The 24,743-nt window shown below is 41.7% G+C and overlaps 1 protein-coding gene across 1 annotated transcript in view; it reads right to left on the bottom strand.

The window, feature by feature from the left end:
• Positions 1–2,032: 2,032 nt before the first annotated feature.
• RTN4IP1 (reticulon 4 interacting protein 1) overlaps positions 2,033–24,743 on the bottom strand; it is a 42,782-nt gene continuing 20,071 nt past the window's right edge. The window contains exons 7-9 of the mRNA XM_044290261.1: positions 13,691–13,874; positions 12,217–12,309; positions 2,033–2,643 (exon numbers count right to left, since the gene is read on the bottom strand). Coding sequence (XP_044146196.1) covers positions 2,524–2,643; positions 12,217–12,309; positions 13,691–13,874 — 397 coding nt within the window. The 3' untranslated portion in view covers positions 2,033–2,523. The remainder of the gene's footprint in view (positions 2,644–12,216; positions 12,310–13,690; positions 13,875–24,743) is intronic.

Below are 24,743 nucleotides of genomic sequence, written 5' to 3' on the forward strand. Positions count from 1 at the left end.
TCTGTGACTTTCACAGTGACCGCCCCTTTAACTGTGACTTTCACAGTGACCGCCCCTTTAACAGGGACCTTCATAGCGCCCGCCCCTTTAACAGGGACCTTCATAGCGCCAGCCCCTTTAATAACAGTGACCTCCACAGTACCCGCCCCTTTAAGCAGTAAAGAAAAATGGCTGGGTTGTTATGGAAATCTGGAGTAAAACTGTTTATGGTAGTTGAAATTTAAAGAGAAAGACTTGCAGGCTTGTAATGGCTAATGTGGGTCATTTTTTGGGAATATCTCAGGAACGGTACGTCCTACAGAGCTGGCCTTAAACCTTCCCGGACACCTAATGTACCCGTGTGCCAAATTTGGTGAAGATCGGTCCAGTCGTTTGGTCGCGCATAAAGAACAGACAGAAACTCATTTTTATATAAATAAGAGATATATATATAGTTGTGTGTCTATTAACAGAAAATATGTTAGTCAAGGCGATGAGAAGAAAGCAGGTGCTCATATAGGCTAAAGGCAAACCAATTATTGGTTAGTGTAATCTAAATTGTCCCCTTTGCCATATGAAAGCACTCCTGGAGAGTGGGAAAGAAAAAGAATTAGGGTGGGACCATTGCCTGTAAGACTTTTTTCCCAAAGGATAGACCATCATTAGAAGGAAGCGGAAGTTTATAATGTCTAAATAAATGTATGTGGGGGAACTCCAGGTGGCTGCCTTAGGCCCCATGCACACGGCCGTGTGCGGGCCGTGGAACCGCGGCCTCGATCCCTCCTGAGAGCAGGAGCGCACGGCGTCACTGGTTGCTATGACGCCGTGCGCTCCCTGCTGCTGACACAGTACAGTAATACACTGGTATAGATCATACCAGTGTATTACTGTATTGCGGCGGCAGCAGGGAGCGCACGGCGTCATAGCAACCAGTGACGCCGTGCGCTCCTGCTCTCAGGAGGGATCCAGGCCGCGGTTCCACGGCCCGCACGCGGCTGTGAACAACGGCCGTGTGCATGGGGCCTTAATAGGATTCTGTCACCTGGATTTTAGCGATCGAGATTTTCACACTATCACATCAGTCTCCACAATTTAGTTTAAAATCTACTAGTCTTACCCCCATCTGTCCTGTCATTTAGAGTAAAAATTGCTTTTATTAATATGTAAATTACCTCTATACGGAGCCCAAGGGACTGTCCCTCTGTCTGACAGAATCCCTTTAAATATCTACTCAAGAGGTAGAAATTTACTTGGTGGAGTGGGCTCTGAATCCCACAGTGTTAGGGAGGCTCATGCCATTGGCTGCCCCCCCCCCCCTGGCTGCCCCCCCCCCCCCCCCCCCGATACCAGATGTTTTCATCCATGTACAGGGAGAAGCAGCATTGGCGGTGCGGGGACCAGGAGCGGCGCAGGGAGCGGGTATATTACCTGTGAGGTGCCTGGCACATGGGGGAGGCCGTTTGTGAAATTGAATAACCCCTTTAACTTCAATCCTTACTGGGCCCCTGCAGTTTTCCATTGGAATAATCCTAGATCCCTACTGTCTTCCAAGGATAGCAACTGGGAATGTGGGGGGTATTCCCTTCTTTAAATTATTCTATTTCCCGTTTCCTGTCCAAGGGCGAAGGAGGGATTCTCTGCAGGAGTGCTTTCAAAGGGTGAAGGGGAAAAGTTTTGCCAACCCCTTCCCCCCCCTTTAAAACAGCACTACTATTGTCCAGGGAATAACCCTACTTACTTGAGTGAAATCTCTACAAGCAATATTTTTGTGTTATCCATGGGATTGTCATCTAACAGTTTTCTGGATCCTAGACTCCCAAGTAACTTAAGAAGTTACTTACTCAGTATTTAATGACTCAGTCAGCGACTCATATTAAGGGTACTTTCACACTAGCGTTTTTCTTGTCCAGCACTGAGTTCTGTCCTAGGGGCTCTATACCGGAAAATAACTGATCAGTTATATCCCCATGCATTCTGAATGGAGAGAAATCAGTTCAGGATGCATCAGTTCAGTCTTTTTGGATGATCAGACAAAAGATAAAACCGCAGCATGCTACGGTTTTATCTCCGGCCCAAAAAAACTAAAGACTTGCCTAAATGCCGGATCCGGCATTTTTTTTCCATAGGAATGCATTAGTGCCGGATCCGGCATTCAAAATACTGGAATGCCAGATCCATCCTTCCAGTCTGCCCATGCGCAGACCGGTAAAAATTTGAAAAAAATCTAAACGGATCTGTTTGTCCGTATGACAAACGGACAGACAGATCCGTTCTTGCAATGCATTTCTAAGACGGATCAGGATCGTGATTAGTCTTAAAATGCAATCAGTTGGCATACGTTTTGCCGGATTCCTCTGCCGCAAGTGTGAAAGTAGCCTAACCTACTTATATATCATGTATTGAGCAGAATTTATACTGCATTTTTAAATAGAAACGCTTCACAATTTAGAAGATTGTAACACTGCTCCCATGCAAAAAAAGAATAAAGCACACAGAAATTTTCAGGAAAATTGAAGAAGTATAAAAATGTATTAATTATTCTAATTATTTTTTGGGATCAACAACTTGGATAACAGTTTTTCCTCGAGCATGTCCTGCTTCTAGCTTCTGAAAGGCTTTAGGGACATCAGAAAATGGCAATACATCTTCAATTACAGGACGTATCTAAGGATAAGGAAAACGAAACGGTAAGATATAAAAAGACAAAATAAATACCAGCAAGTCACTATATATATATATATATACACCGTATATATAAATTACTTCAACTATTAAAGGGGTTGTCCAACAAATTACAATTACATATACTGCCTATCCACCGAACAGGTGATAAATGTATGATTCACTGGGGTCCCCTGTTGATCACTAGAACAATGGTCCCAAATGCCTGTTCCCCCTCTGTGCACAACCAATGTGAGGAGAGCTTTAAATGGAGTGGCAGTCACACATGCATGGTGCCGCTCCAGTCAATGGGCCAGATTTATCATGACTGACAGCTCACTCCACTTTCACATATGGCTAAGGTCAGTTTTAGCCAAGTCAGATTTATGATCAGCCCTTTAAGACTGTAATAAATGTGGTTTGACGGTAGCAGTTTATCCGTCAGTAAGCAGCTTTACAAAAGTCGCACGTCTTTACGAAAAAGTTGCATGTTCTATTAAAAAGTCGCATAAGATAAGCATGGTCCTCACTGGAGTGAAATTGCGCATTTTTTGTGACTTTTTAAATAGTCGCAATAGTAAATCTGTCTGGAGATTCATTTACATAAGAAAACACACCCACTTTCAGAAAACTGGCGAGCATAGTGCAGAGCAAATAAAAGTCGCAAATTTTTGCGCAGTTTGAGTGATTGCGCAAAAATTTGCACATTTTTCACTCCATTATTCTGACTTGAGCTAATGATAAATCTGGCCCAATGTCTATGAGACGGAGAGTGAGGCTCCCATAGGAATACATAGAGAAACTGACTTCCTGTCCACACATAACCTGTGTCATTTGGAAAGTCTGATTGCTGGACACATGACACAGCTGAGGATCAGAAGGGAGGGGATCTCTCACAAATACAGACACTGGTAAGAAAATTACATTCACTACAGATTACATCATGTACATTTCTAGCAGGTCAGAGAATACAATTCTTTCTGGGAGTTCTTCTTTAAGAGGCATAGGTCTCTTAATAAATTCGGTGCATTTCCAGGCAGTCTGTGTGCCAGACTTTCAAATCTATGTCAACTATGAGAAGTTCCAGCGGGCCAAGGGAAGCCAAGCCCTCTCCTGCTAAATGCCGCCAACTTTTCTTCGCCATTTTTAAAAAGTGACAAGACAAGCGAAAGGTGTGTGCCATAATTTACAACTTTTTAAGCCACAATACATCATTGCATATTTATCTTCTGTTTTCTGGTATAAAAAAGAAGATTGAAATCTACGCCAGCTTGGGGCTCATGGACTGCAAGAGCTGCACCTAATGTATGACTAGCTGTGATATCATCCCCCGCTGTGGTGTATACAAACTTTGCATACCCTAATCTATTATTTTTACATTGTCTGTGTAGGTGTGACTTTTAGTCACACATGTATGATTTAAACGTAGTTTATTAAATACCTGTTTGTCAAATTTCATGAAGGTGTGCATCACAACACTCCAAGACAACTGTCATCAACTTGTCTGCTTCCAGAAAATATAAAAGGTTTGGGGATACACTTAGGGTACTTTCACACTTGCATTTTTCATTTGCGGCATAGAGTTCCATCCTAGGGGCTCTATACCGGAAAAGAACTGATCAGTTTTATCCCCATGCATTCTGAATGGAGAGTAATCCGTTCAGTTTGCATCAGGATGTCTTCAGTTCAGTCATTTTGACTGATCAGGCAAAAGAGAAAACCGCAGTATGCTACGGTTTTTCTCTCCGGCGAAAAAAAACTGAAGACTTGCCTAAATGCCAGATCCAGCATTTTTTTCAAATAGGAATGTATTAGCGCCAAATCCGGCATTCAGAAAACTGGAATGCCGGATCCGCCGTTCCGGCATGCGCATATTGGTAAAAATGTGAAAAAATGTACAAGACGGATCCGTCTGTCCGCATGACAAGCGGAGAGACGGATCCGTCCTTGCAATGCATTTGTGAGACGGATCCGCATCCGGATCCGTCTCACAAATGCTTTCAGTCAGCGGCAGATCGGCCGCTGGATCACACTGCCGCAAGTGTGAAAGTACCCTTACTTTTCAAGGCGTTTAATCCGTTTTGCTTTGTTTTTTATAAACTGTTTGTTTTCATTTTCAGCACAAAACCAGATTTTGCTCTCTTTAATTCAGGTGATTTTGTGAAGATAGTCATAAAGACATAGGCATACACAGAATGTGTGAGCTCTGCACACACTGAACATTTTTAGGAGGTGTGGCGCATCAAATTCTCTGCCTAGGTCAGATATTAGCCACAAATATGAATTTTAAAATGAATGAACTTTACTTTAAGGTGACCCTGTATATAGTGCCGAGTGGCATTTTCTGAAAATACATGAAGGTTAGTGTGAAGCATTTGAATAATTGCGGACAAGAATAGCCCTTTTCTATTATGGTTGCGCCCAGACGCGGTCTACAAATAGCGGACCGCACGTAGCCGGTATCCGTGTTTTTTGCGGATCCAGAAAACACCACAGCTGTCTGAATGAGGCCTTAGAGAGACTGCTATCCTTGGCAATTATGATCATGCTTGCCAAAATGCATTACCAAATATACAGGTATAAAAATGCACCGATTCATAACTTTCTACCAGAAACTGAATGTGGATATGCTTTTTATACAGTTAATAAAGGCACACGTGACTTGTTTTTCACCATAAAACGAACATGTTAGTAGGTCTGATTCATATCACTCTATCGCACGTATTGTTCAAGTAATTCTGCTCTATTCAATGGTAAAAACACTGAGACATGAATACCAAAGTGATGATCCCCACTCTTTAGCATTGTACAACTGTGTTATTTGCAATGATCAGCTACATTGTCTACTTAATCCTGGAACGGCTGACCATACAGCGGGACAACATAACACTGAGCCACTGCTGAAATCATCTGAGTCAGTTGAAAGTCCTTCCTGTATTACGGCAGCAAAGGCGACGGAGGCCTGGTGCAGGATGAATACACAAATGATCAGGGGAGATTATCTGAATAATAAAATCACAGCCTATTTACAGCAGAACATCAGACTCCCAGCACAAGGCACTTTTGTTGTGTTCTGGGAAAAGGGATTAACATGAAGGTCTACAGCAAGCAGGGATTACACAAATATACATCTGTTTATGCAAAAATACCATGGATGACACCGAGTTTACTCTCCGCATGCTTGTTACTGTCTCTATTTCCCGAAAACAAAACTGATTCTGCACTGACAATCACAATTAGGAAATTATTCATTGACCTCCACTAGAAACACTATTTCAATGATATACTGGCAAGGGATTAAACGGTCTAGAAATAAAGGAGTATTGACGCATTTATTGCTTATACAGTGGATGCTGTCAAATACTAAATCAGTGGGGATCTGAATGCTAGGTCCTTCCACTGATCCCCAGAATGGGAACAGTGGTCCCCCATTCTCCCCAGCCACAAAAATGAAACCGGGAACCTAGCAGTCAGACAACACTGATCCAGCATTTATCCCCTATTCAGTGGATAAGTCATAAATGCTTCAGACTGGAATACCCCACCAGTCTACACTAAAGGCCCATTTACACTGCTCAACTGACCAGACGATTGTCAGGACGGAAGCGCTCCTTCCCGACAATCAGCTGCTCATTAGTAAAGGAGAACTCCTCTGCAGTATGGCAGGAGTAATCACTAATGCCATCGCTTGTCCCCATACAGAGTCATTGTTGCCAGCAGCAGAGTCAGACAGAACGATCTGTTGTCGGCAAACAAAAAAATTTTGGTAACCAGATGAACCATCCGATTACCCGATGAACGAGCTTGTTGCACACTCATCGGGTAATCGGCGGCGCCAATACACCGGGGGATCATCACTAATGGGCATTAGTACAAAGTATGGGCAGTGTAAAGGGGTCTTAAGAGGCATGGCTCCAACGATAGTCACTTCTGTATCACACAAAATATTAAAGGGGTTGGCCACTGTGGTCAGGCAGGTGCAGGAGACGCGTCCACCCAATCCGAGGCAGGGGTCCAACAGTCACTGATAGCCGGACCCTTGCTGCATGCGCTCACATAGATGAAATAAACGATGTCGACGCATTAACCCTTGATGTGTCACGGTCAGCGCTGACCGCGGTACGTGCAATGTCCGTACGGGGATCGGAGCTTCCATCGGGTCCCCGTGCTGCTGTGACGGGGACCCAATGGCAGGGAATTCATGCCTTCCTTAGGCATCATGGGTGCCTTCCGGGAGAGCCTGTGAGATACATCCTCCTGGATCTCACAGGCAAGCAGGCTGTAAGTGTATTAGAGTGTGTAATACACTTACAGTCAATGCATTACAATACAGAAGTATTGTGATGCATTGTAAAGGGGATCAGACCTCCAAAAGTTGGTCCCAGAGTGGGATGAAAAATAAAGTGTAAAAAAAAGCTAATAAAATAATATTTCACAAAAAAAAGCATTATTTTCCCAAAATAAAGTTAAAAAAAAAGAAAAGTAGACATATTAGGTATCGCCGCATCCGTATCGACCTTCTCTATAAAATTAATACATGACCTAACCCCTCAGGTAAACATCGTAATTTTTTTTTTTTTAAACACTGTTTTTACATCACAAAAAGTGTAATAGCAAGCGATCAAAAAGTCATATACACCCCAAAATAGTGCAAATCAAACATCTCAGCCCGCAAAAAATGATACCCTACATAAGACAATCGCTCAGAAAAAAAAAAAAGAAAATAAACTCAGACCACGAAGAGACACTAAAATGATTTTTTTTTTTGTTTCAAAAATGATATTATTGTGTAAAACTTAAAAAAAAAAAAAGTTGACATATTAGGTATCGCTGTGTCCGTAAGAACTGCTGTATAAAAATATCACATGACCTAACCCCTCAGATGAACACCGTATAAAAAAAAAAAAAAAAAGGTGTCACAAAAGCTATTTTGTCACCTTACATCACAAAAAGTGTAATACCAAGCGATCAAAAAGTCTTATGCACCCTAAAATAGTACCAGTCATCTCATACCCCCAAAAATTAGCCCCTACATAAGACAGTCGCCCCAAAAAAAGAAGAAGAATGTGGAGAAAAAAAATAATAATAAATTGTCATATTTGTTATTGTCGAATCCGTAACAACCTGCTCTATAAAAATAGCACATGCTCTAACCTGTCAGATGAATGTTGTAAATAAAAATAAAAACTGTGCCAAAACAGCTATTTTTGTTACCTTGCCTCACAATAAGTGCAATATAGAGCACCAAAAATCATATGTACCCTAAAATAGAACCAACAAAACTGCCACCTTATCCCGTAGTTTCCAAAATGGGGTAACTTTTGGGGAGTTTCTACTCTAGGGGTGCATCAGGGGGGCTTCAAATGGGACATGGTGTCAAAAAAACTGTCCAGCAAAATCTGCCTTCCAAAAACCATATGGCGTTCCTTTCCTTATGCACCCTGCCGTGTAGCCGTACAGCAGTTTACGACCACATATGGGGTGTTTCTGTAAACTACAGAATCAGGACAATAAATATTGCGTTTTGTTTGGCTGTTAACCCTTGCTTTGTTACTGGGAAAAAATGGATTAAAATGGAAAATCTGCCAAAAAAAGTGAAATTCTGAAATTTCATCTCCATTTTATATTAATTCTTGTTGAACACCTAAAGGGTTAACACAGTTTTTAAAATCAGTTTTCAATACCTTGAGGGGTGTAGTTTCTAAAATGGGGACACTTTTTTTAGTTTCTACTCTAGGAGTGCATCAGGGGGTCTTCAAATGTGACATGGTGTCAAAAAAACCAGTCCAGCAAAATCTGCCTTTGCCTGGTCACATGACCCTCCATCAGCAGTTTTTTTTATGGACAGGACTTCCCTGTGAACAGCACAAAAAAACCTGGCAAACAAGGAAGCATATCTTGTAAAATATAGAAAAAGGCATACTTATATTAGTAAGTACCATATAGTCATCTTATAAACACATCTGTCAATAGTAGCCAGAAAGTGGCCAACCCCTTTAAAGAAAAACTTCGGGCAAAACTGATTACTTGTGTTTACATGCAGCAGTCTCCTTCACAGTAGGAGGACGTGGGATTGCTAGTGCCATCGCTCATCCTCATAGAGCTGCATTGTTTCTGGGCAGCAGGGAAAAGTTTAGATTGCACAATCTATTGCCCAGAAACAATCATTTAAGTGCCTGTATGAACGACAGGATCACCCGACGAACGAGCGATTCACTCGTTCATCAGGTGATCGGCAGCACCTTTACACGGCCAGATTGTCGGGAACGAGCATTTGTAGAAACGTTCAAACCCAATAATCGGCAGGTGTAAATCCACCTTTACATGCACTAGCATAAGAGAGGGAGGGGGTATAGATATGGCTGCAGCCTGAGGCAACAGTACACTGATTTTCTAGTTTATTTTTCATGGTCTGCAATTGTAATATCCAAGGCAACAAGAGCAAATAACAAAAAGGTACATAAAGGAGATTATGTTAAGTTTTATTAGTTGTCCTTTTTGTGTTTGCATTCTGGCTTTAATTCCCCTTTATTGTACTTTGTTTGCACTGCATATAGCATCACTTGACTTTCTCAGTAAGATTATTCACAGTGACTAAAGAGGGAACATTAAACCCTTAGTGAATAAACCCTTAGTGAACAAGGACGTACATCATGATGTGTTGTTAGTTGCTGCATCATGACGTGCATAGTACGTTATGAGATCAAAGTGTCACCCTTGCGGTGACACCAACATCTAAACAAGTGCTACAGACAGCTGAGCTGTCCGGGCACCCGGCAGGGGGCCAATCACAGCGGTCCCTGCCTTTGGATCACTGCGATTGGTCAGTCAGATTTGACTGACCAATCGCAGCGTTCAGCAGCGCAGCTTCGATCTCCTCAGTGAGTGTTGTAACATACAGCTGACAATCTACTGTAACGGCCGACATTGTAGGGACCACTGTTATGGAAGGGATTAACAGGGAGAAAGCTTCCTCCCCCATCGTTTGCTGCGCTTCTGTGGCATCGTCCCGATTAATCATAAAAGAGGGAGGGAGCTCCCTCCTTCCCCCCTCCCATCGGGCCGCTGCTCTGCTGTGGCAGCGTCCCAATAGTTACCATAGCAACTGGACGCCTTACACAGGCATCCAGGCTTGTAAGCCTGACAGGGGGCAGGAGCCCGATCAGGCTTACTGTGAATAAAAATACACTGCAGTACACTAAAGAGTGTACTGCAGTGTATTGTACAGCCATAAGACCCAGTGGATCTTCAAGAACCAAGTGGGTCTGAGTCAAAAAAGTGTAAAAAAAAAAAAAAAAAACACATTAATTTATAATTGGGTAAAAATTAAGAAAATAAAATACCCTTAACATGTTTGGTATCGCTGCATCCGTAACAATCAGCTCTATAAAAATATCACATGACCTAACCCCTCAGTTGAACATCGTAAAAAATAAAAAAAATAAAAAATAGTGCCAAAAAGCGATCAAAAGGGTGTATCTCCCCACAATAGTACCAATCAAACCATCACCTTATCCCGCAAAAAATGAGACCCTGCCTAAGACAATTAGCCAATAAATAAAAAAAGCTATGGCTCTCAGACTATGGAGAGACGAAAACATTTTTTTTTGTTTAAAAAAATGCTACTATTGTGTAAAACTTTAATAAATAAGAAAAAGTATACATATTAGGTATTGCCACGTCCGTAAAAACCTACTCTATAAAAATATTACATGACTTAACCCCTCAGGTGAACGCCGTAAAAAAACAAACAAAAAAAAAACACTGTGCCAAAATGATCAATTTTTGGATCACCTTGCCCCAAAAAGTGAAATAATGAAGGATTACAAAATTATATGCACCCAAAAGTGGTACCAATAAAAACGTCAACATTTCCTGCAAAAAAACAAGCCCTGCACAAGACGATCGGCAGAAAAATTAAAAAAATTATGGTGTTCAGAAAATAGAGACAAAATCAATTTCTTTCAAAAATGCTTTATCATGTAAAACTGAAACAAAGTAGACATAATTGATATCGCATTCGTAACAACCTGCTCTATAAAAATAGCACATAATCTAAACTGTCAGATGAACGTTGTAAAAACCAAAAATAAAAACAATGCCAAAACATCCATTCTTTGGTTACCTTGCCGTACAAAAAACATAATATAGAGCGATTAAAAATCATATGCACCCAAAAATAGTACCAATAAAATTGTCACCTTATCCCTTAGTTTCCAAAATGGGGTCACTTTTTGATTGTTTCTACTGTAGGGTGCATCTGGGGGGCTTTAAATGGGACATGGTGTTGAAAAACCAGTCCAGCAAAATCTTCCTTCCAAAAACCATACGGCGCTCCTTTTCTTCTGTGCCCTGTCATGCGCCCATACAGAAGTTTACCACCACATGAGGGGTGAAACAGCAGAATCAGGGTAATGAATATTGAATTTTGTTTGGCTGTTAACCCTCGATGTGTTAAACAAAAAAAAAAAAAATGAATTAAAATGGAAAATCTGCCCAAAAAGTGAAATTTTGAAATTTCATCTCTATTTTCCTTTAATTCTTGTGGAATACCTAATGGGTTAGTAAACTTTCTAAAATCAATTTTTAGTAACTGGACGGTGTAGTTTCCAAAATAGGATCATTTATGGGGGGTTTCTACTGTGTAAGCCCCACAAAGTGACTTCAGACCTGAACTGGTCCTTAAAAAGTAGGTTTTGGAAATTTTCGTAAAAATTCTAAGCCTTCTAACGTTCCAAAAAAATAAAGTTATATTTACAAAATGATTCCAGCATAAAGTGGACATATGGGGAATGTTAAGTAAAAAATATTTTATGAAGTATCACTTTCTTTTTTAAAAGCAGAGAAATTGAAATTTAGAAAATTGCGTATTTTTAAATTTTGGGGTAAACTAGGAATTTTTTCATAAATAAAAGGTGAAATATATTGACTCAAATTTATGACTGTCATGAATGAAGTAGAATGTGTCATGAGAAAACAATCTCAGAATGGCTTGGATAAGTAAAAATGTTTCAAAGTTATTATCACATAAAGTGACATGTCAGATTTTCAAAAATAAGTCTGGTCACGAAGGTCCAAAATGGCTCGGGGTTAAACTAAAAAGTGCTCTTCTGTGAGCATCTTTATCTAGGCCTATGAAGAGAACAATAGAGCTGTCATATTCTTAGCTAAATTTCACTAATCTAACATTATACTAACAAATTACATTTTCCCATCACGTTATTTATATAGGATGTTTTGCCCTCTCTGCTGACTGCTACAGAAGGACAAACATTTGTATTACATTTTTAATGGTATAGTACTGAAGAAGTGAAAAAGAAAAAAACAGCTCAAAATTCCTAAATTACATTTCTATGATTATTGAGTTTAAAAATACCCTTTTCTGATGGAACTGTCCATTTTGTCACCTTTATTGAAGCAAACACCAAACATAATAATTCCATAGTCTGCCATGTATGTAGTCATACTGTCAATCATTCACCACTTCGAAGTTGTATAATATGCATAAATGGCTATGAGCATGTTTTAGACATTAGACTTCAGTGGGAAAAGCACTTTCAGTGATCTGACACCTACCTTGCCAGCATCAACAAGCTCTCCTACTTCATCTAGAGATGGTCCACTGGGAGCAAAGAATCCCCATCGGTAGTGAATTCCTTTGTAGTAGTGCTAAGACAAAGAAAATGGCCATGAACTTACTTTTAGTAGTACAATCCCAATTCCAAAAAAGGTGGGACAATGTGTAAAATGTAAATAAATATAAATAGAATGCAATGATTTGCAAATTTCATAAACCAATATTTTGTTTATAATAGATCATAGAACACATATCAAATGTTAAAAAAAACTTGATGGCAGCAACACATCTCAAAAAAGTTGACACAGGGGTTACAAAAGGCTCGAAAAGTAAGTGGTACTAATAAAAAAAAACTGCTGGAGGAGCCATTTTCTACTGGGTCACATGACCTAGTTTAAAAAGAGCATGTTAGAGAGGCAAAGTCTTTCAGAAGAAAAGATGGGCAGGGGTTCACCAACCTGTGAAAAACTGCATCTAAAAATTGTGGAACAATTTAAGAAAAATGCTCCTTAACAAGAAAATTGCAGACTTTGAATATCCCACTGTCTACAGTACATAATGTCATCAAACAATTTAGAGAATCTGGAGAAATTCATGTGCTTAAGGGAAAAAGCAGACAGACAGACAATCAATACTGGATGCTCGTGACCTCAGGTGGCACTGCATTAAAAACAAGCACGATTCTGTACTGGAAATCACTGCATGGGCTCAGGAACACAGTTCTCCATGCAATTCACATATGCAAGTTAAAGCTGTATCATGCAAAGAAAAAGCCATATGTCAACGCGATCCAGAAACACTGCCATCTTCTCTGGGCCAAAGATCATTCAAAATTAAACTTAAGAAGAAATGAAAACTGTTCTGTGGTCAGCGGAATCAAAATTTTAAATTGTTTTTGGAAACCACACTTTGGTTCTGCAGACTCAAGAGGAGGGGGCCATCCAGCTTGTTAGCAGTGCCAAGGTTCTGGAACAACATATGCTGCCATCCAGACAACGTCTCTTCCAGGGAAGGCCTTGCATATTTCAGTCCAGACTGTTCACCAGTAGAAAATATTTGGCGGATCATAAAACAAATAATCCAGCAAAAGCCCAGGACTGCAGTTAGATTCCTACATCAGACAAAAAGAATGAGGCAACCTTCGTCTACCAAAACTCCATCAATTGGTCTCACTTCGCAGATGTTTATAGACTGTTGTCATAAGAAGAGGGGATGCTACACAATTTTAGACACGGCCCTGTCTCAGTTTTTTTTACATTCGTTTTAAATATTTTTTTTGTGTGTTAGGTGTTCTATGTTGTACTGTGAAAAGAATATGTGTCTATGAGATTTGCAAATCATTGTATTCTGTTTTTATTTTTTTACGTTTTACACAGCGTCCCCACTTTTTGTGAATATGAAGCAAATATTTCTGTATAGCTTTCACATGTCAAAGCTTCAACATGCTGACCTACAAGAAATGGGAAACCATACCTTTATTACTTTTGACGCCAACGTAACCCCTGTACGCATCATTCCATCTGCTATCCCCAGCTGGTCATTGTTATACAGAAAAGGAGTGACTAGTGTAACAAACGTAGCTCCAGACCATGGTTTTAAAAACTGAAGAGCCAACTCTTCACTTGTTCCTCCAATGTTATCAAGAATGGCATCAAAGCTGAAAATTAAATTCAAAACACTTAGAAAAATATCCAAAAAGTAAACACATGAACAGTTAGACTTTGTGCTTTCTACCTGGGAAGGTTCATATTTTTCTCATATTGGAATTTGTAATGAGCAGATACTAGTTCACATTTCTTTCTAATAATATTTCTAAAAAAAACATTACTAATAGATTTCAATGTGCTATGTGATTAGATTACATGTGAACATGATACAATTAGCAGCAAAATATCAATGATGCTGGAAGCAATGAGCCATGGTCATGGAATATGGCATCAACAGGTTATTGTCTTTCATTTAAATAATGAGCAGTGGAAACCTTAAGGGGTTTTCTCCGATTTTTTATATTGGTGGTCTATCCTCTAAAAAGACCATTAATATCTGACCGGAGGTCTGACACCCCACACCCAGCCAATTACCTGTTCCCCACTGAGGTGGATTGAAGCAGTGCAATTACCAGCCACACGGTCTCATAGGCAAACTATCAGTGTATTACAATGTGTAATACACTGATAGTCAATGCAGTACAAAACAGATGTATTGTGCTGCATAGAAACAGGGATCAAACCCTGTAATATTGAAGTCCCATAGTGGGACAAAAAAATAAAATAAAAAAAGTGAAATAAAAAGTGTTTTTAACAGTAAAAAAGTCAAAAAAAAAGCCCCTTTCCCATAAAAAGAGAGACATATAAAATTGTAAAAAAAAAAAAAAAAAGAGAAAAATAAAATTTAAAAAAAGACATGTTAGGTATCGCGGCATGCGTAACGACCTGCTCTATGAAAATACCACATGATCCACCCCATATGGCCAACAGGGTAAAAAAAATAATAATAATTTAAAACTGTGCTAAAAAAAGTAATTTTTGTCACTTTATCACAAAAAGTGTAATACCAAGCGATCAAAAAGTCATATGTACCCAAAAATAAATTCTAATTAAATAGTCATCTCATTCCGAAAAAAAAAAAAATAAAAAAAAAAAAAAAATTGATATGGCTTTCAGAAAATGGAGACATAAAAACATAACTTTTTGTTTAAAAAAATAAAATATATTTAAAAAAAAAACCAGACATATTAGGTATAGCCGTGTCCGTAACAACCTGCTCTATAAAAATATCACATGAGCTAACCCGTCTGGTGAACCCAGTAAAAAAATAAATAAATACAGTGTCAATAAAGCAATTTTTTTTATCACCTAACGTCACAAAAAGTGTAATACCAAGTGATCAAAAAGTCATAAGTATCCAAAAAATAATACCAGTCAAACTGTCATGTCATCCCGCAAAAATGAGACCCTACATAAGACAATAGGCAAAAAAAAAAAAAAAAAAAAAAAAAGATATGGCCATTAGAAAATGGAGACATAAAAACTAGGGATCGACCGATATTGATTTTTTAGGTCTGATACCGATAATTTGTGAACTTTTAGGCCGATAGCCGATAATTTATACCGATATTATGTGAATTTTCATTTTTGAAAATAAAAAATAAAAAAAATCCTGCTGAAAATGAATGTTTATTGTTAATGTGTATTTTTTTTGTTTGTAAATCTTTCTTTTTCATTTATACGTAATATTTTGGTGTTTTTTTTTTTTTTTTACATTTTTATTTTATTTTTACTAACTTTTAGCCCCCTTAGGGACTAGAACCCTTGTCCTATTCACCCTGATAGAGCTCTATCAGGGTGAATAGGAGTTCACACTGTCCCTAAGCATGGAGCTTACTATGGCAGCCAGGGCTTCAGAAGCGTCCTGGCTGCCATGTTAACCGATCCGAGCCCCAGGTTTACAGGAGCAGGGGAGAGGGGATCCTGTGGCCACTGCCACCAATGTTGTTAATACTGGGGTGGGGGTGGGGGGCCGCGGGCGCCCTGCGCCACCAATGATTAATACTGGGGGGCGCACTGCACCACCAATGAAGATAAATCTCTCATTCATTCGTATACAGGAGGCGGGAGCTGGCTGCTCAATCACATAGCCGGCTCCCGACCTCCATGAGCGTTAGCTGCGATCCGCGGCACCTGAGGGGTTAACTACTGTAGATCGCAGCTATTGCTCATAGAGACCGGGAGTCGGCTATGTGATTCTGCAGCCAGCTCTCGCCTCCTGTATATGAATGAATGAGAGACTTATCTTCATTGGTGGCGCAGTGGCCATAGCTCCTCCCCTTCTCTTGTCCCCTGTCCTCCCATTGGTGGCAGCAGCAGCACAGGGGGAGGGAGACACTGCTTCCTTCTCCCCTGTGCTGCTGAGGGAACACGGAGAGCGCTGTCAGCAGCGAGATCTGTGTTCCCAATACGTTATCGGAATATCGGCAAAATAAATGCAGATACCGATAACAGTCAAAATCCTCAATATCGGCCGATAATATCGGTAAAACCGATAAGCGGTCGATCCCTAATAAAAAACATAATTGTTTCTTTCAAAAATGCTTTTATTGCATAAAACCAAAATAAAATATATATAAAAAAAGACAAAATCGGGTACCGCTGCATCCATAACAACCTGCTTTATAAAAAATATCATGTGATTTACTGTCAGGTGAAAACTATAAATAAATAAAAACCGTGCAAAAAATATATATTTTTTTGTCACCATACATTACAAAAAGTGTAATACCAAACGATCAAAAAGTAGTACCAATCAATGTACCCCATAATAGTATTAATCAAACCGTCACCTCGTGCCGCAAAAACTGAGCCCCTACATAAGATATTCGCCTGAAAAATAAAAATAATATGTCTTTCAGAAAAAGGAGACACAAAAAAGATTTTTTTCAAAAATGCTTTATTATGTAAAACTGAAACAAAAAAAATAAAAGTGGACATATTTGATATTGTCGCCTCCATAACAACATGCTCTATAAAAATAGAAAATGATCTAATGTCAGGTGAACACCGTAAAAAACAAAAACTTTGCCAGAACAGCCATTTTTTTTGTTACAGTGCCTCACAAAAAGCGTAATATAGAGCAATCAAAAGTCAAATATACCACAAAACAGTACCAATAAAAGTGTCACCTTATCCTATAATTTCCAAAGAGAGGTCACTTTTTTGGAGTTTCTACCCCAGGGGGTGCATTAGGGGGTCTTCAAATGTGACATGGCAATTTAAAATTATCCCAGTGAAATCTGCCCTCCAAAATCCATATGGAGCTCATTTCCTTCTGCGCCCTGTTGTGTGCCCATACAGCGGTTTACGACCACATGTGGGGTGCTTCTATAAAGTGCAGAACCTAGGTAATAAATATTGAGTTTTATTTGGCTGTTAACCCTTGATGTGTTACAGGAAAAAATTAATTAAAATGGAGGTTGCCAAAAAAGTGAAATTTAAAAAGGTAATCTCCTTATTCCTTTAATTCTTGTGAAACACCTAAAAGGGTTAACAAAGTTTGTAAAATCAGTTTTGAATAACTTGAGGTGTGTAGTTTACACAATGGGGTCATTTATGGGTGGTTTCCACTAGGTAAGCCCCACAAAGTGAATTCATAACTGAAGTGGTCCTTAAAAGGATTCTGTCATGAGATTTTAGCCCTATAAGCTAAACATATGCCCATGTCCGTACTAATAACATGAATCCTAAACTGGCCTTATTAAACCTGCTTGTGGCTCTATTAGCCCAAAAAACTGGTTTTTATAACCGGTCAATCGCCTACCTAAGGTGCCCAAGGGGACGTCAGTTAATACAGGGTGCCCGGCCGTCTGGTGCCCACCTTCCCAGTCTTAATCGCCGCCCTCCTCACCTCAGCGCCGCCTCCGCCAGATCCGGCGCCTGCGCACTATGCTCAGCCTGATGCGCCACGAACTCCTGGCAGCGGCTTCATTGAGCGAAGTGCGCATGCGCACTTCGCTCAACGAAGCGTATGCCCACCAAAATAGTAGCAATCTAACCGTCGAAAAATGGCAGGGTCCTGAAGGGGTTAAGTGATCAGTGTATTTTTTTGGTTTTGTACAATTTTAGAGTGAAAAAAGGAAAGGAGTAACTCGCAAAAGTATGGGAACCCAAGAAGATTTAAGCAATCGGATAACATTGACAGAGGTTTCAGACCTTAAATAGTCCGTTAGGGTTAAGGCTTGTTCACAATCATTATTATTATATTATATTATTATTATGAAAATGCTTAAGGCCCACAAAGCAGGAGAATGCTGTAAGAAAATAGCAAAGCATTTCCTCAGTTTGAAATGTAATTAAGAAATGGCAGTAAACAGGAACAGTGGAGGTCAAGAGACAGTCTGGAAAGCCAGCAAAAAATTCACAGACAGTTGCCCATAGAATTGCTAGAAAGAACCTCCTCTTGACTGCAAAATACATTCAGGAAGATTTAGCAGACTGTGGAGTTGTGGTACAATGAGCAAAGGTATGTTTGGAGAAAAAAGGGCACAGAATTTCATGAAAAGAACATGGCTCCAACTATTAAGCATTAGGGTGGATCACTCATGCTTTGGGGTTGTGTGGCAGCCCATGGCAAAGGGAACATTTCACGAGAAATGGAGAGAAGAATGGATTCAAAGAAATTCCAGCCAATTCTAGAACCAAACAAAAGCTGAAATTGAAAAGAAGATGGCTTCTATAAATGGTTAATGATCCTAAATGCCTCAAAATGTGCAAACTGTCAGTTTTAGCATGGCCCTCACAGTGCCCCGATCTGAACATCATTTAAATCTGTGGAAAAAACTCAAAAAAGCACTGCATGCAGGACGGCTCAGAAATCTCTCAGAACTGGAAGACTTTTGCAAGGAAGAATGGATGAAAATCCCTTAAACAAGAATTGAAAGGCTTTTGGGTGGCTACAAAAAGCATTTCAAAGCTGTGATACTTGTCAAAGGGGTTTCTACTAGGTACTACCCATGCAGGGTGTCCAAATTTTTCCTTTGGGCCCTTTTCCTTTTTGTTTTTTCTTATGACAATGTCATCTGTAACTTTATGCCTTTTGGAGATCATGTCACCTTCAACTTGCTTAACTGTTCACAGTAACAGAAATTTTGACCAGGGGTGCCCAATGTTTTGCCAGAGCTACTCCCAAACAGTTGATGGGCAAGGATGCTGGGTGTTGGACCCCGCCAATCAGATATTGATGACCTATCCTGATATAAAGGAGGCTATCTGACCTCAGGAAAAAAATAAATAAAAAAATAAATAAAATACTGGCATCATGGCTCCCAACACTGTGGTAATAGCAGTACTAAAGCACATGACTGCTGGGGCCACTGACTGTCTGCAGTGGTCATATGTTTCTATTCAAAGACTGAATGAACCAATGGAGCATCTTTGTTGGATCGGCGAAAAAGGGGGAGGTCACTGGAGAGGCAGGCATTGGTTGTTTTTTTTTTTTTGTAATTGGAATGAGTGCATAAAAAGCAGTAAGCATGTATAATTTATGTATGCTTATCCAGAACTGACAGAAGGTCAATATTTCCAAAGCTGGCTATAAAATGCAAACTTTTGGATGTAGTATGAATGGAATGCTACTTAGATGATTGTTTTACAGGAACTGGAATAAAAGAGGAACTGGAAAAGACCCTATGCAATTCACTATGCAAATGGGTAACAAGCGAGTAACTTTGTCTGGAAGGAAATTTAGTTGTGTAAACGAGACTAAGCACACAGTTTATACACTGGACTCTTGCAAATCTGGGCAATGATCCTTGACCCTATGTCTATGATGTGCAGGGAAACACTTGTTGTGTGTTGATTACTTCATGAAGAATGTCTTAAAGTTCCTTTTTAACCCCCAGAACCAGTGCAGTGATTGAGCTGCAACAAAGCTGCACTTGCTCAATCAGTGGCGGGAGCCCGACTGTTAGTAACATCCAGACACTTGTTGTATCAGCTGGCATCTCTGAAAACTCCGATGCCAGCGGATTAAACACTTAGATGCTGCGGTCAACACTGACTGCCGCATCTAAGCAGTTTGCAGAGGCAGGGGCTCTCTGCAGTATGATTGCTAAGGCAGCCGAAGTCCTTACAAAAGCCTCAGGCCCTGCCAGCTACAGAGGCCTATGAGGGTTAGCCAACTCACTGCACCCCACAATAAATCCCTTAAGTTGTGTAGCTTCCAAAATGGGGTCACATTTGGGGGGGTTTTCACTGTAGGAATACCTCAGGGTCTCTATAAATGCAACATGGCCCATGAAAACCATTCCAGCAAAATTTGCCCTCCAAATGTTATATGGCGTTCCATCCCTTCTGAGCCCTGTGATGTGCCCATACAGTAGTTTATGACCATATTCTGAAGAAAATGCGTGAAATTGCAGGGTGGTTTTTCTCCTGTTACCTCTCATGAACATTAAATATTTGAGACTAAAACAAAATTTTGCTTGAAATTTTTTTTTCATTATTTTTTATTTTAACAGCAAAGCATTTCTAAATTCTATGAAACGCGAGGGGCGGAGCTTGCCGATGGCGGAGTGAGCAGCACACGGTCTGCGCTCCTGACCACCACCGACCTAATAAACCCCACCATAGCGATAAACTGAACGCTGAACTCGTCATGGTCCGCAGGAGAGGTCCCTCTTCCACCCCAGCACCTGTGGTACGTGAACCGGGCGATATATCGCGCTTCTTTGGTCCGTCCAGCCAGCCGGGAGCCTCAAGCGCGGGAACCGCAACGTCCGCGATGGCAGAAGCAAGGCAAGATCCCAGCGCTTCACCGCCGGTGACCAGAGGGAAATCGGCAATCTCCAGCGTGCATGTTCAGGGGGACACACTCAGCGGAGGACTCCCTATCACCTACGCAGCAGCGGTGAGCCCAGCAGCTAAGGCGGTACCCTCAGGCGCGGGAACAGTGTCCAAGATGGCGGAGACAGCTCAAGGGTCCGACGCACCGCCGGCAGCCTCAAGCGCACATGTCCAGGGAGACAGCTTCACCGGAGGACACCCTGTCTCTTATGCAGCAGCGGTGAGTCCAACATCTATGGCGGCTTCCTCCCCCCTATCCAGAAGCCCTGATGAGTCCCCAGACCAGCAGCTGCGTGGCTCCCCGGCTCTGTCAGCATGTTCTGGCAGATCTCTCCATCGGTCAGTCCAGTTAGATGACTGGGACTGGAAGCAGCACCTTAAATCTCTCCCTACAGCTGCTGAGGTGGGGGCCCTGTTAAGCAGAATGGAGGCCTCTCATAAGCAGGACATGGCAGTCTTGCATCAGGACATTAAACATGTAGGGCAGAGAGTGGAGGACATTGAAAACAAGCAGGAACAAATCCTCACCTCCCTGGACTGTCACTCCCAGATCATAAATGCTCACGCTGTGCAGTTACAGGACATTTTAGCCCATATTGATGATATAGAAAATCGGAACAGGCGGAATAACCTCCGCATCAGAGGGCTACCTGAAACCGTCGTCGACCTGGCCGCTTGGGCTCAGACCCATTTCTCAGTGCTCCTGCATACGGATCCTTCCAACATAATTGAAATTGATCGCATTCATCGGGCGCTTGGTCCCAAGTCGTTGGATCCGAACCGTCCTAGGGACGTCATATGCCGTATCCATTTTTATAGGGAAAAAGAATCTATCCTTAAAGCAGCTCGTGAAGCAGTTGGCGCTGAAATGGACTCTAACCCTATCCAGATCCTCCCAGACCTCGCCAGGCGCACTCTACAACTTAGGAAGGCTCTGAAACCCCTCCTGTCCATGCTACGGGACAACGCCATTATGTATAGATGGGGCTTTCCTTTCCAACTCACTGCTAGGAAGGATGGGAAGTCAGCGACCTTCAGATCACTGGACGATCTCCCCAAGTTCCTGAGCACGTTTGATCTGCCCAATGTGGATCTTCCGGACTGGCCCAAACCCCTGCTGGTTCCTCCCACAGTGAATCGTGAAGAATGGCAGACAACGGCGCCGAAACCCCAGAGATCCGCTAGACGCCAACCGAGACCGACGGCCTAAACCTGTTTAGCCTACCCGGGATCTTCTCCTTTTATACGCGTTCAGCAACTGTTTTCTTATTTGTTCAAGTGTTACATGCTATGTGTGTTCTACTGTCCTCAGTCTGTTTCTGGGTCGGGGGTCAGTAAGGCTGCCGCTTTTGTCCTCGACTTCTCCACTTCCCCCATAGGGATAACGGCACTTAGTGTCGGTAGTGATTGTTGTCACACTTTAGTTTGCTACTGAGCCGGCTCTTCTAGCTCTCTCCTTTCGGAGTTTACTTGTGTTTATTTGTTAACTGTTTGTTTGTCTTGTCCCGTGTCTCTCCTATTTCCTCTTGTTCTTACCCTTCTTGTTTCCACCCTATCCCTTATACACATAAAGGTTTCACCTCTCACACGAGATGGCCTCACTGTCTTTTTGCACTTACAATGTTAGAGGCTTTAACAAACCTGAAAAGCGTAGTCAGATTCTATATCGCCTTCACAAGAAACGTGTAATGCTGGCCATGTTTCAGGAAACCCATTTCAAAGCATCCTCAGTTCCTAAGTGTGACCGTGGGTACTACACCACTTGGTTCCACAGCCCCCATCCGGACAAGAAAGCTGGTGGTGTGTCTATAGCCTTTCATAAAGCCTTTCACCCCACTGTCCTATCTTCAGAGACTGACACTAGGGGGCGCTATATCTTTCTTAAGCTATCAGAGGGCCAAAGCATTTTCACAATCGCTAATGTCTATTTTCCCAACCAGGGGCAGATACCTTTCGCTTCCAAGATCCTGAGGAATCTGGCCCGCTTTGCGGACGGCTCTTCCATCATACTGGGTGGCGACTTCAACATGGTGATGGATCCCGCTGTAGACTCTTCGACTGGTAAGTCCTCTATCTCCCCGGCATCTCAGCACCGATTCAAAAAAGACCTCTCCTCCCTTCGCCTAGTTGATCTTTGGAGGGTATTGCATCCAGGAGTCAAGGACTTTAGCTTTCATTCCCTGGCCCACAACAGCTATGCTAGATTAGATCATCTCTTTGTTTCCCACAATCTGTTAGATCTGGATCCCCATTGCTCGATGGACGGGTTTCTTTGGTCTGACCACTCTCCTGTTTATGGCCGCCTCCGAACCCTTCCACCACTCCCACGCCCCTTCACATGGAGGCTAAATGACAATCTCCTAAATGACCTGGTGTGCATGACGGACATTCGCACCACCGTCGCGGAATTTATCAATAACCATCAATCTGACACGTCCCCACCTCCGATTAAATGGGAAGCCCTAAAATGCGTCCTAAGGGGGCTTTTCATATCTCATGGCACTAGGCTTAAGAAGGAACGTTCTGCAAGGCTCTCCACCCTCCTCTTGACTCTTGACGATAAAGAAGCACTGAATAAGCTCTCCCCATCAGACCAATTGAAAGCTGATATCTCTCTTCTCCGCCATCAGATACTTCAAATTCTAGACCAGAAAACCCTGTGTCTCCGGGATAAAATTAAATATGGTTTTTTTGAGTATGGAGATAAGAGTGGGAAATGGCTAGCTAGGGCACTCCATCCTCGTCTCCCGCAGACCCATGTGCCCTCGATCAATTCCTCCAGTAAAGGCCTTGTACATTCTCCCTCTGATATCTCATCAGAATTTCAAGCATACTATGGCGCCCTCTACCACCTTAACACAGGGAGGGACCCTGCTTCTGATCAGTTGGTGTCAGATACCCGTGACTATATTCATCAATTTGGCCCTACGCGTCTCCCTACCGAGGCCCTACCAGATTTAGAGGAAGACTTCTCTAAGTCGGAACTCATATGTGTTGTGAACAATCTCATGAATGGGAAAAGCCCGGGCCCAGATGGTCGGACAGCCAGGTTCTACAAGCTTCTCATTGAAGAATTATCCCCTGTCCTACTCCAGGCTTTTAATTCCATCACATCGGATGTTCCGTTCCCGCCTCAATCCCTACAGGCGCACATAGCGGTAGTACCTAAACCCGGCAAGGATCTTTCCCATTGTACTAACTACAGACCAATTTCCCTCTTAAATGTGGATCTAAAAATTTACGCTAAGTTGATAGCCTTGCGATTAAACCCCCACATTCCAAAATGTATCCACCAAGAACAGGTGGGCTTTGTCCCCGTCCGAGAGGCAAGAGATAGTACTCTGAAATCTATTGCCATTATAGCCAGAGCCAGGTCTGTTGGTTCTCCTCTGTGTCTACTTTCAGTGGACGCAGAGAAGGCCTTTGATAGGGTCGACTGGAGATTCCTGGCTTTGACTTTAGAACATATAGGTCTTGGCCCCAAAATACTCAACCGCATCATGGCCTTATATTCTTCTCCCTCAGCTCAGGTCCGTGTCAATGGCCTCTTGTCGAAGCCCTTTGCCATAAAAAACGGAATGCGCCAGGGGTGTCCTCTCTCCCCTTTCCTTTATATCCTAACCATGGAGTCCCTTGCTAATGCTCTAAGGAATAATCCGTCTATAAAAGGAGTAACTGTTGGCTCAGTAGAACATAAACTTTCCCTTTTTGCGGACGATCTGCTCCTTTATCTCTCCTCCCCGAGGATTGGACTCCCTTCGGTCCTTCGGGAATTTGAGATATTTGGGAAGTTAAGCAACTTCAAAGTAAATATCCAAAAATCTGAAATCCTGAACATATCGCTCAAGCAACGGGAAGTGGTTCACATTCGAGACTCGTTTTCGTTTAAGATTGCTAAAGACTCAATCCGACATTTAGGTATTGCTCTTCCTTCCAACCCTAGTCACCTTTTTAAACTTAATTATACACCACTTCTTAGGTCTATTGAGTCGGACCTCCAGAAGTGGTCGCCTCTCCATATATCCTGGTTCGGTAAGATAAACGCCCTAAAGATGGACACCTTACCCAAACTACTTTATCTGTTCCAAACGGTCCCGTGCAATATTCCTAACAGATTTTTTGCTCAACTGCGATCCATAGCGTCTCGTTTTATTTGGAACGGCCCCAGAGCTAGGATTAGTTATAAAATT

This window comes from Bufo gargarizans, chromosome 4 (assembly GCF_014858855.1).
Source record: "Bufo gargarizans isolate SCDJY-AF-19 chromosome 4, ASM1485885v1, whole genome shotgun sequence".
In the NCBI taxonomy this organism is placed as follows: domain Eukaryota; kingdom Metazoa; phylum Chordata; class Amphibia; order Anura; family Bufonidae; genus Bufo; species Bufo gargarizans.